The sequence below is a fragment of the Hemiscyllium ocellatum genome, chromosome 18, assembly GCF_020745735.1.
Source record: "Hemiscyllium ocellatum isolate sHemOce1 chromosome 18, sHemOce1.pat.X.cur, whole genome shotgun sequence".
NCBI classification, from domain to species: Eukaryota; Metazoa; Chordata; class Chondrichthyes; order Orectolobiformes; family Hemiscylliidae; genus Hemiscyllium; species Hemiscyllium ocellatum.
This window is the reverse complement of record NC_083418.1, coordinates 50,244,097-50,257,340: the sequence shown is the minus strand read 5'-3', so window position 1 is coordinate 50,257,340 and position 13,244 is coordinate 50,244,097. Positions and strand designations below refer to the sequence as shown.

The following is a 13,244-nucleotide window of genomic DNA, read 5'->3' as shown; positions in this document are numbered from 1 at the left end:
TATTATGGTGGACAGCCTTTGGCAAGTCAGTAGTTGTTACTTGCAGACTTTCCAACCATTTGTAGATAGTATATTCGTTGGTGTCGTTCGGTTTCTGGTCAGTGAAAACTGCAAGCATGTTGACGTTGACATAATGTGATTCAGTAATAAGTATAATTGAGTGTCACAAGGAATTGGTAATTATTTGGTACTTGGCACTTGTCAGTTTAAGTTTGAATGTTATCCATGCATCCATGCTTTCATTCATATGGTAAAGGACTACATATTTAAATATCCATGCAGGCACCAATTGTTTTGCAATGATCAGCCAAAAATCCTTACATCAGATGTTATGATGAAGTGAAGGTCATTGATGAAGTAACTGAAGATGATTGGACCAATGACAGTACCCTGAGGAACTCCTACAGTGATGTCCTGTAATTGAGATAATTGACTCCCCAACAATCATAACCATCTTCCTCTGTGATAGATATAATTGTGACGAAGGAACAATTTTCCTTGGATTCCCATTGTCAAATTTTGCTAGTGCTTCTTGATGTCACACCAGGTCAAATGATGCCTTGATGTCTTGGGCAGTTATTCACTTCACCTCTGGAATGCAGCTCATTTGTTCACTTTTGGGGTCAAGATTATAATGAGGTGAGTTGACTGTCCAACATTGTTGAAATCGGTACTGAGTATCAGTGAGCGGGTTATTGCTGCTTAGATATTTTCTAACTTCCTGAGCTATTTTTAACACACCTCGAATGAATGGGACTTGAACCTGGGACTCCCCAGTAGGGACACTATCACTACCCCACAAGAACCCCTGGTTCTAAATGTGAGGTGTTACATTTTGATGAGGCAAATCAGAACAGGAATTAAATATTTAATGGTAGAGTTCTTGGGAGTATTGCCAAACAGTGAGTTTGGGGTGCAGGTTCATATTTCCTTGAAGGTGGAGTCACAGGTTGATGGGGTAGTGAAGAAGCTATTGGTCAATGCAGTGAGTATAGAAGTTGGGCGGTCATGTTGCAGCTGTTTAGAGTATTGGTTAGGCCACTTTTGGAATACTGCATTTAGTTTAGGTCTCCTTGCTGTTGGAAAGGTGTTGTTAAACTCGAAAGGGTGCAGAAAGGATTAACAAATATTGCCAGGGTTAGAGGGTTTGAACTATAGGGAGAGTCTGAATAGGCTGGGGCAATTTTCCCTGGAGTATCAGTGGCTGAGGCATGACTTTAATGGTTTATCAAATCATAAGGGGCATGGATAGGATGAATAGATCTTTTTCCCAGGGTAAGGGAATCCATAACTCGAGGGCATAAGTTCAAGGTGAAAAGAGAAAGATTTAAAAGAAACCTAAAGTGCAATATTTTCACTCAAAGGGTGGTGCGTGTATGGAATGAGCTGCCAGAAGAATTGGTGGAAGCTGCTACAATTAAAACATTTAAAAGGTGTCTGGATGGGTATGTGAATAGGAAGGGTTCAGTGGGATATAGATCAAATGCTGGTAAATGGGACTAGATTAATTTAGGATATCTGGTCAGCATGGATAAGTTGGATAAAAGGATCTCTTTCTGTGCTATATGACTATAATGTGCTGGGCTTCTCAATCCTTGACTCCATAAATATATCCCTGTTCTTTCTTGTTATTTGCTGAATTGTTCACTACTTTTGCTGTGATGTAGTGGGAATGCAGAGCCTTGATCTCTTCTATTGTTGTGGGGATTGCTTAGCTCAATTGTTTCTGTTATTTAACATGCATGTAATCCTATAATGTAACTTCAGATCAGTACTCTTTGGTATGCTTGCACCTGCTCCTGCACTTCCCATTGCACCAGAATTGAACCCCCAATGTACAGTCAAACAACTCAGCAACAGACCCTTCAGTCCATGCTGAACATGACCCCCAACCAAAAGGAGTAAAACAAATGCTGGGTCACGAGTTTCCAATTGTCTGGATGCAATTCTGCTACTGATGACTTACAGTAACTGCTGGATAACAATTCTGAAATCTACTTCTGAATCTGTCCCTCCTTAGGACAGTGGTGGTGCCACAAGCATGATGGAGGGCTTACTGAGCATGAAGATAAACTGTCTTAACAATTCATAGCTCCTTGAAAGTGGGGTCACAGGTAGATAGGATAGTGAAGAAGGCGTTTGGTATGCTTTCCTTTATTGGTCAGAGTATTGAGTACAGGAGTTGGGAGGTCATGTTACGGTGGTACAGGACATTGGTTAGGCCACTGTTGGAATATTGCATGCAATTCTGGTCTCCTTCCTATCGGAAAGATGTTGTGAAACTTGAAAGGGTTCAGAAAAGATTTACAAGGATGTTGCCAGGGTTGGAGGATCTGAGCTACAGGGAGAGTGAACAGGCTGGGGCTGTTTTCCCTGGAATGTCAGAGGCTGAGGGGTGACCTTATAGAGGTTTACAAAATTATGAAGGGCATAGATAGGATAAATAGACTAAGTCTTTTCCCTGGGGTGGGGGAGTCCAGAACTAGAGGCCATAGGTTTAGGGTGAGAGGGGAAAGATATAAAAGAGACCCAACGGGCAACTTTTTTACGCAGAGGTTGTACGTGTATGGAATGAGTTGCCAGAGGAAGTGGTGGAGGCTGGTACAATTTGCGTTTGGATGGGTTTATGAATAGGAAAGGTTTGGAGGGATATGTGCCGGGTGCTGGCAGGTGGGACTAGATTGGGTTGGGATATCTGGTCGGCATGGTCAGGTTGGACCGAAGGGTCTGTTTCCATGCTGTACATCTCTATGACTCTATAATAGATGTGTAATGGTCATTTGTGCCAATGCTGCTGTGGATTGCATGCATTTGAGACACATGGATTGATGACAAAGTCAAACCAGATTTTTCCTATATTGGATCCCCTCATCATCTGGACCAGTCTGGCAACTATGCCTTGTAGGATTTAACCAGTTCAATCACTAGCAGTGCCACTGAGCAATTGTTGGTGATGGATAGTGTAGATCCAGATTACTTCCTGTGCCCTTCCTACCATCAGTACTATTTCTAAGTTATGGTCGATGTGGAGGGTTATTGATTCATCAGTTGAGGAAGGGCAGTTGGCAGTAATCAGGAGGTTTTCTTCCCTATGGTTTGTTTGCTACAATGACAGCTTATGGGATCTTGGGTTAATATTGCAACATTCCCAGGTAATTCCCATCTGACTATGTTCAATTATCTTGGCACATCTAATGAGTCTGGGAGAAAGTGAGGACTACAGATGCTGGGATCGAAAAGGGGGTGCTGGAAAAGCACAGCAGGTCAGGCAGTATCCGAGGAACAGGAGAGTCGACATTTTGGACAGAAGAGTGTCTGCCCAAAACATCGATTCTCCTGCTTCTGATGCTGCCTGACCGGTGCTCTTCCAGCGCCCCACTCTTGATATCTAATGAGTCAGTCTGCTGGCATACCCAGGAATGGTGTGGTGGAATCTGGGTTATTGTCTGGGTTATGATCAGGTGATTATTACCATATCAAGTTGTTGCTTGATTAGTCTGTGGGACATTTTAATACAAGTCTTCTATTATTAATGAGGACATTGCACGATTAACTGGGTTGAGTGAGCTTTGTCATTTCCATTACCAGGTTGTCTATCCAGTTGTATTCCTTTTCATTTTTCTCTAATAATTTGATACTGTAGAATGGTTTGCTTGACTTGAGACTGATGCATCAGTGGTTTTGGAGTCATGTAGGTCTGATTGGGAAAGGGTGGCACATGTCCTTCCCAAAAGGACATTGAATCGGATGGGCTTTTACAGTAATCTAAAAGATTCATGGTCACCTTTCTGTTTTTTTTAAGACAAGCTTGTCCTTTATTTAAGTTAATTTAATTAATTATTTAATTGAATTTAAATTCCACTGGCTGTCTTGGGCATTTTACAGGAGTGTGTTCCCATTGTATTAGTCAGGCCCTCAGGAACATGCATGTAATGAGTTGACCCTAGCCCTCCTATTCACTGATCCTCAGGTCTATTAAGTAGGTTTCATTGGGGAAAGAGTTTTTGACCTGTTTTGATATCCATATTGACTGGATTCATTTTATTCCATTCAACCTCCTGTTGGTTCTTAAGAAAGTTCAGCTTGATCAATGAAGATTTACCTTTCACAAATTTGTTGGCTCTCCTTAATTAACTCAAACCTCTCTTTTTGTTTACCCTATTGATTCTAACTTTGTGTCCCCTGATACTAAATAGACCAATCTGTAGGTGCACACTGATAGCAATATTTAAATATTCTGCATTGTCACACTCGAGACCACAGGCACCTCCCTTTCCAGTCTAGGAAAGATTAGAATATCATGGGAAGCCCTTTGTCTCTGCATCTAATTCCTTTTATCACCCATTACGCAAGGCATTTGGACTAGGCAACATTTTCTCTTAAGCTTAGTCAACCTTTCAAGTATATCCTGCCTTTGCAACAAATTGCACTTATGTTGTATTTTTAATGTAATGAAACATGCCAAAGTACTTTACAGGAACATTATAAAACCAGGTATGGAAAAGAGCCTTAGAAGGAGCAATAGCTCAGGTGACCAAAATCTTGGAGTAAAAAGTGAGGTCTGCAGATGCTGGAGATCAGAGCTGAAAATGTGTTGCTGGCTAAAGCACAGCAGGTCAAAGAACAGGAAAGAACAGGAAATTCGACGTTTCGGGCCAGGAATGAGGAGAGTGTGCCAGGCAGGCTAAGATAAAAGGTAGGGAGGAGGGACTTGGGGGAGGGGCGATGGAGATGTGATAGGTGGAAGGAGGTCAAGGTGAGGGTGATAGGCTGGAGTGGGGTGGGGGCGGAGAGGTCAGGAAGAAGATTGCAGGTTAGGAGGGCGGTGCTGAGTTGAGGGAACCGACTGAGAAAAGGTGGGGGGAGGGGAAATGAGGAAACTGGAGAAATCTGAGTTCATCCCTTGTGGTTGGAGGGTTCCCAGGCGGAAGATGAGGCGCTCTTCCTTCAACCATCGTGTTGTTATGTTCTGCCGATGGAGGAGTCCAAGGACCTGCATGTCCTCGGTGGAGTGGGAGGGAGAGTTAAAGTGTTGAGCCACGGGGTGGTTGGGTTGGTTGGTCCGGGCGTCCCAGAGGTGTTCCCTGAAGCGTTCCGCAAGTAGGCGGCCTGGCTCCCCAATATAGAGGAGGCCACATCGGGTGCAGCGGATGCAATAAATGATGTGTGTGGAGGTGCAGGTGAATTTGTGGCGGATATGGAAGGATCCTTGGGGCTTTGGAGAGAAGTGAGGGAGGAGGTGTGGGCGCAAGTTTTACATTTCCTGCGGTTGCAGGGGAAGGTGCCGGGAGTGGAGGTTGGGTTGGTGGGGGGTGTGGACCTGACGAGGGAGTCACGAAGGGAGTGGTCTTTGCGGAACGCTGATAGGGGAGGGGAGAGAAATATATCCCTGGTGGTGGGGTCCGTTTGGAGTTGACGGAAATGACGGCGGATGATACGCTGTATACGGAGATTGGTGGGGTGGTAGGTGAGAACCAGTGGGGTTCTGTCTTGGTGGCGGTTGGAGGAGCGGGAAGTGGAGGAGATGCGGTGGAGGGCATCATCGATCACGTCTGGGGGGAATCTGCGGTCCTTGAAGAAGGAGGCCATCTGGGCTGTACGGTATTGGAACTGGTCCTCCTGGGAGCAGATGCGGCGGAGGCGAAGGAATTGGGAATATGGGATGGCGTTTTTACAGGGGGCAGGGTGGGAGGAGGTGTAGTCCAGGTAGCTGTGGGAGTCAGTCGGTTTATAGGCTGGTCAATGAGAGTGTTTTTAAGGTGCACCTGAAAGGAGGAATATTAAGAGGTAAGGCAGAAAGGTATCACGTGGCATTCCAGGTCTTGGTTCCTAGGCATTGCCACAAATGGTGGCAAAATCAAGACTGGAGGGCAGTGAGGCTGGAAGAGATTAGAGTTGAGAAGGCAGATTCAATAGCAAGAGTGCGGAAAAAATATGTTCCTTGATTAGTTGCTATAATAGATCAGCAAGATCAGGTGTTCAATGGAAAGCAGGACTTGCTATGAGTTAAGACATGACATCAGTTTTACAGAGTGTAGACTGGGAGACCAGCTGAAAATGTGTTGCTGGAAAAGCGCAGCAGGTCAGGTAGCATCCAAGGAGCAGGAGAAACGACGTTTTGGGCATGAGCCCTCCTTCAGGAATTCAGGGCTCATGCCCGAAACGTCGATTTTCCTGCTCCTTGGATGCTGCCTGACCTGCTGCGCTTTTCAGCAACACATTTTCAGCTCTGATCTCCAGCATCTGCAGTCCTCACTTTCTCCTGGATGACCAACTGGAATTGCACTGGAACCTGGGTCTGGCGGCAGTGAAAGCATGACTTAGTTCATCTGTAGAAACCGCTGTGACAAGGACAGGTGTTGTTCATAGTATCACGAAGAGGACCTGTGTAACATGAAATTTGTAGCTCCTCTTGGGATCAAATATGACAATGTGGCGAACAGACTGGTGTAATGGTTGTTTCCAGGGACACGAATGGAGTTGGTATCCAAGGAATGGAGATCAGACTTGGGACTGAAAGCTTTGGCTTTGGATGTCTCCATGTTTTTTGGAGGAAATGTTTGCTCATCCAGGACAGAATTCCAGATAGAAAGTCTGATTTAATTTCTTAATAATGCAGCAGTTAAGTGAGATGATGGGAAAAGTAGAGCTGGGTGTCAAAATTATACTGGTGAAAATTTACACTGTGCTGTCAGATAATGTTGCTGAGGGGTGACTTATGGTGAGAAACAGGAAAGAGGCAAACAGTACAGGAGCAGGAAGAGAAGTTATTGCAAGTAATGCTGTGACTGTGATTAGGTAGGTAAGAATTGATCGAAGATTGAGCAGTCCTACCCAGCTGAACACTGTTTGGAAGATTCTATGGTCAACTATAGTAAAGGCTTCAAATCATTTCAACAAGGAAAGTTATTGCGTTTGCCAGAATCAAATAAAATGTCATTTGTGACTGAGCTGTTAGTGTCATGGCACTGTAGTTCAGCAAATTCAAATATGGAATTGTAAGACTGACTCATTGATTTGGGAGGCAACAACACATTCAAATCTTTTAAGGAGAAAAGGAATTGGAGGCAGCACGATCAGTTGCTGTAAAAATGAAGAACAAAGAACTATTTAAAGTAAACTTCTAAATCGGAAGAGAGCTAACTCTAATGGAAGCGGAAGGTAGTAGTAAACCACCATTGAAATTACTTTACCATGAACTGCTTTTTTTGTTAAGCATCAATGAGCCAAGTATGGGCGGAGCTCATGAACAAATGAAAGCGTTTCAGTTAAACAAGTGTGGATTTAGTTTATGAAAGGGAACCAAAGGTTGGGGAAAGCTGTAACAAAAAATTGGGTGTTCATTTGAATGTTGCTTCTGGTGAGGGCAACAAAGTTGAAGACAGGATGAAAATCTGACATCGTAACTACTTTTTGCAAAGCCTTCAAAATTCTAGGATGCAACCCATCAAGACTTATCAGCCTTTAGACCCTTTAGTATTGTTTCTCCAGTAACAATTATAGTTTTTACCCATTAATCTCTAAGCCGTTAATTAATTAATTTTTGTTTTGAAGATTACGTGCATTGAAGGAAAGCCATTAATTTTGCCCTTTTTTACCTTTTGTTCCTACTGTGTCCCTACTGGCTGCTGTTTGTTTATTTGTGCTTGTATACTCTGTCCCTTCCTTTCCCATTCTGGGTATCATTGTCAAACTCATTGCCCAGCAATGCTGCCCATGTCCTTGGCTTTGCGAGCCTGCATGTCGCCTTTCCCCAACCCCGTCACCACCACCACCACATGCACCTACTGTAATTATGTTTAAAGCCCTCTTTACAGCCCTAGTTATTTAGTGTACCATGAAACCAGTCTCCGCATGGTTTGAGTGAAGTCTGTTGAACCGAAAGTTTCCCTCTACCCCAGTACTCGTGCCAGTGCCCCGTGAATTGAAACCTATTCCTCCCACACCTATTTTTGCAGTCATGCATTTGATGCTGCTGACATTATCTTCTTAGAGGTTCTGCATTTTAGTGCCGCTCCTAAATGAACAAAACCTTTCAGCAGAACTTTTTCAGTCTGAATGATGCTGACAGGGCTAACACGAATGGCAACTTCTGCCCTCCCAACCCACTTGAAATTCCTCTCTAGCCTTGACGAAACATCTTTAGTCCTGGCATCAGGCATTCTAAACAGCCTATAAGCATCATGTTCATGGCTGTAGAGAACAGTATTGATCTCGAATTATACTGTTGCACTCTACTACTATATTGTTGTATCCTTCCCTCATTTGAATGGCTGTCATGATGTTTTTGCAACGTCATTCAACCTCCATACATTCCTCATATGCCTCCTCACGGTTTGTAAAATCTCATTACTGTTAGACAATTGCAGGGATTGAGGCTGTTTGAGAGCTGTCCATTGGTCCCAATGTTTAGATGGCTATAGAATATTTCCAATAGTGTGTCATACTTGCTTTCAACTCTAAAATGGATTTAGTGCTTTCTAGCTGTACGTTTACTTGAGTCATCAGTAATGGCACCCCACTCCCTCTTTTTCTTTCTCTATCTCTTCTGAGCACTTTTTAATATGCTCAAAGTGAAATACTGCACATGTCAAAGGTAAGAAATCAAAATGGTGCTGGAAAATGTCAGCAGGTCTGGCAGCATTCGTGGACTCTGATGTCGAGATTGTCATCGTGAAAGTACCAATTAATGATGCATGACATTTGGCTGTCAGGCTTTGTTAAAATTTTTGGGTAGGTTAACTCTGTTAAAGCCATAAGAAATCAACCAGTGAATGTCTGTCACATGTTTTAGTTACAGAGTCACAGAGATGTACAGCACGGAAACAGACCCTTCAGCCCAACTCATCCATGCCGATCAGATATCCCAACCTAATCTAGTCCCATTTGCCAGCACTTGGCCCATATCCTTCTAAATCCTTCCTATTCATATACCCATCCAGATGCCTTTTAAATGTTGCAATTGTACCAGCCTCCACCACTTCCTCTGGCAGCTCATTCCATCCATGCACCACCCACTGCATGAAAACCATGCCCCTTAGGTCCCTTTTATATCTTTCCCTTTCAGTTCTGGACTCCCCAGCCCAGGGAGGAGACTCTCTCTATTTATCCTATCCATGCCCCTCATGATTTTATAAACTTCTGAGGTCACCCCTCAGCCGTGATGGGTGGCATGGTGGCACAGTGGTTAGCACTGCTGCCTCACAGCGCCAGAGACCCGGGTTCAATTCCCGCCTCAGGCAACTGTCTGTGTGGAGTTTGCACATTCTCCCCATGTCCGTGTGGGTTTCCTCCGGGTGCTCCGGTTTCCTTCCACAGTCCAAAAATGTGCAGGTTAGGTGAATTTGCCATGCTAAATTGCCCGTAGTGGTAGATGTAGGAGAATGGGTCTGGATGGGTTGCTCTTCAGAGAGTTAGTGTGGACTTGTTGGGCCGAAGGGCCTGTTTCCACACTGTCAGTATTCTAATCTAAGCCTTTGCTTCAGGGAAAACAGCCCCAGCCTACTTGGCATCACTTAAAGCTCAAATCCTCCAATCCTGGCAACATCCTTGTAAAAATTTTCTGAACCCATTTCAAGTTTCACAACATCCTTCCGATAAGGACACCGGAATTGCACGCAATATTCCAAAAGTGACTGAACCATCGTCCCGTACAGCTGCAACTCTGATACTCGATACTCTGACCAGTGGAGGAAAGCATACTGAACACTGCCTTCACAATCCTACCTACCTGCGACTCTACTTTCAAGGAGCTATGAACTTTGTTCAGCAACACTCCCTAGGAACTTACCATTAAGTGTATATGTCCTGCTAAAACTTGCTTTTCCCAAAATGCAACACCTCTTATTTATCTGAATTAAACTCCAGCTGCCACTTCTCAGCCCATTGGCCCATCTGATCAAGATCCTGTTGTAATCTGAGGTAACCTTCTTCTCTGTCCAATTTTTGTATCATTTGAGCCAGTTCTGCATCCAGGTGGCTAGTTCTCCCTGTATTCCATGAGATCTGACCTTGCTAACCAGTCTGCCTTGTTGAAAGCCTTACTGAAGTCTGTATAGATCATGTTTACTGCTCTGTCCTCATTAATCCTCTTTGTTACTTTTTCAAAAAACTCAATCAAGTTTGAGAGTCATGATTTCCCACGCACAAAGCCATGTTATCTATCCCTAATCAGTTCTTGCCTTTCCAAATATATGTAAATCCTGTCCCTCAGGATTCTCTCTAACATGTCCACCACTGATGTCAGGCTCACTGGTCTATCGTTCCCTGGCTTGTCCTTATCACCTTTGTTAAATAATGGTACCACGTTAGCCAACCTCCAGTCTTCTGGCACCTCACCTGTGACTTTCGATGATACAAATATCTCTGCAGGTTGAATCAGCACATTGCATGTGTTCTTTCTCTCTTCAAAGAGACTCTTCTATGTGTTAATATATGTAGCTTTCAACAAACATAAGTATGCCACATTGCAAACTTGATTAAATTGTAAATTGACTGTGAGCATACTTCGTTGCATCCTCCAAATTACCCAACAAAAGTTGAGTTGCAGAATTCCATTTAATGTCAAATGATCTTGAGATTTGTAAGAGTCAGATAGTGTCAATATCTTGTCAAAAATAGCTGAAGCAAAAGTCTATTTGACACAAATGACTGGTTTTTGAGGTGTGCAGCCTGTATACCTGGGATTACATTCGTCCAGAAATTCATATACCCCATTACTCATCTGTGTAATAGGCAGAACTTCGTTTTGGTTTGATAGCAGCATCCTGTTAGTGGCAAACAACGCTCACGGTTTTACTGCATTTTAAGTGTGAAAAACTAGTGTTAACATTTGAGATACTGAATTAGAAGCCACCCAATTGGCTCGACAATGAGATTGATAATGTGCTCAGAACGCTCAAGAATTTTTTATCAGGAAATTGCAAATAATAACTTCTCAAATATTTTGAAATTTCCAGCTGGAATGTCTATTGTTTTAAGGGTAACTTTTTGATTTTGGGGACTGGCAGTGGCAGGGAAGTAGAGTTGTATTGGAAAAGAAGCACGTTTTATTTAAATTCTGTTGCTATTTTAAAGCAAACCTCTTTAGATTAAACCCTTTTACAACATATTGTTACAGGATTAACCCTCTGTCTCTTGTGGAGATTGTTCTACATGTTGTGCGGCAAATGACAGGTGAGTCTGTTCTCCCCAGCATAGGCTCAAGGGAAGGCCATTCAGCCTTCTGAACCTATTCTATCATTCAGTTAATCATGGCTGATCTGAGCCCTAATTCCATCTTTCCCTTTGCTCCCCATTTTTTGATATTCTTGCTCAAAACTTCCATCAATCTGCCTTTTGAAGGCTTCAATTGATCCTCAGCCTGTTTTTGGGGAAAGAGTTCCATATTTTCACCATTCTTTTTGTGACCTCGCCCTGTGATGCCTGACTGTAACTTGAAGATTATATCCCCTTATTCTGGACACTTTTTAGAAGAAATAGTTGATGCCCTATCAATTTCCCTAATCATCAACTCCGTTAGATCATCCCTCAACCTGCTAACATGAAGAAAAAAATAATTAATCCAATCTATTTTTATAACTTAATCCCCGTTAGCCCTAGTATCGTTGTGCTGCATCCCCTTCAAGGTCAATATTTCCTTTCTGAGATGGAATGGTCCAGGGGTGGTTACCTGACTAGCAACTTCTATGTCCAACTTTTACAATAATAACTTGAATTTACCTTTAATATAATAGAACGTCCCAAAATGCTTCACATGAGCATTGCAAAGCAAAATTTGACAGAACAATATAAGATATTAGAAGACATGGCCAAATGTTTTGCTAAAGTGGTATATTTCAAGAAGCATCTAAAACAATGAGAACGAGGGAGAGCTTGGGAACACCCAACTGAAGGCGGTACTGTAAATGGTTGAGCAATTAGAACGTTATAGTGTAGTACAGGCCCTTCGGCCCTCAATGGTTCCACAGGTCGGCCCATCTAATGTACTCTATTCAATTGCCATCCATGCACCTATCCAATGACCATTTAAATGCCTTTAACATTGGCAAGTTGACTACTGTTGCAGGCAGGATGTTCCATGTCCCTGCTACTCGTGAGTGAAGAAACCATTTTTGATATCAGTCCAATATCTATCACCCTTCAATTTAAAGCTATGTCCCCTCATGCTAGTCATCGCCATCTGAGGAAAAATGCTCTCACTATCCAACCTACCTAACTCTCCGATTATCTTTTAATGTCTCAATTAAATCAACTCTCAACCTTCTTCTCTCTAATGAAAACAGCCTCAAGTTCCTCAGCCTTTTCTCATAAGACCGTCCCTCCATACCAGGCAACATCCTAATAAATCTCCTCTGAATCCTTTCCAAAGCTTCCACATCCTTTCTATAATGCATTGACCAGAATTACACGCACTACTCCAAACTCTGGTGCAGCCACATTTGTATAGTTGCAGCATGATCTCATGGATCTGAAACTGAATCCCTCTACCAATAAAAGCTAACACCCCATATGCTGCCTTAATAATCCTATCAACCTAGGTGGCAACTTTCAAGGATCTATGTACTTGGGCGCCGAGATCTGGATGTAGGTTTGTTCGCTGAGCTGGAAGGTTCATTTCCACACGTTTCGGCACCCTACTAGATAACATTCAGTAGGCCTTTGGGTGATTCCTGCTTTCTATTTATGTTTGGGTTTCTTTGGGATGGTGATGTCATTTCCTGTTCATTTTCTGAAGGAGTGATAGATGGGGTCTAACTCGATGTGTTTGTGGATAGAGTTCCGTTTGGAACGCCATGCTTCTAGGAATTCTCATGCGTGTCTCTGTTTGACTTGTCCTAGGATGGATATATTGTCCCAGTCGAAGTGGTATCCTTCCTTATCTGTTAGGAAGGACACAACTTCGACTGGGTCAACACATCCATCCTAGGACAAGCCAAACAGACATGCACGAGAATTCCTAGGAGCATGGCATTCCAACCGGAACTCTATCAACAAGCACATTGAGTTAGGCCCCATTTACCACCCGCTGAGAAAAAGAACCGGAAATGACATCACCACCCCAAAGAAACCTAAGCATACAAATAGAAAGCAGCAATCATCAACCGTGCTTTGCCTGGAGGCCCACTGAAGATGTTACCTAGTAAGGTGATGAAACGTCTGGAAATGAACCTTCCAGCTCAGCGAGCAAACCTATACCCAGAACCTCAACCTGAGCTCCAAATCTTCTCAAAACTCTCCAAGAT

General features: G+C 43.2%; 1 protein-coding gene across 1 annotated transcript in view; it reads left to right on the top strand.

The window, feature by feature from the left end:
- psmd13 (proteasome 26S subunit, non-ATPase 13) overlaps nucleotides 1–13,244 on the top strand; it is a 29,448-nt gene that overhangs the window by 2,032 nt on the left and 14,172 nt on the right. Inside the window, exon 4 of the mRNA XM_060838971.1 lies at nucleotides 11,120–11,175. Within this exon, the coding sequence (XP_060694954.1) occupies nucleotides 11,120–11,175 (56 nt within the window). The remainder of the gene's footprint in view (nucleotides 1–11,119; nucleotides 11,176–13,244) is intronic.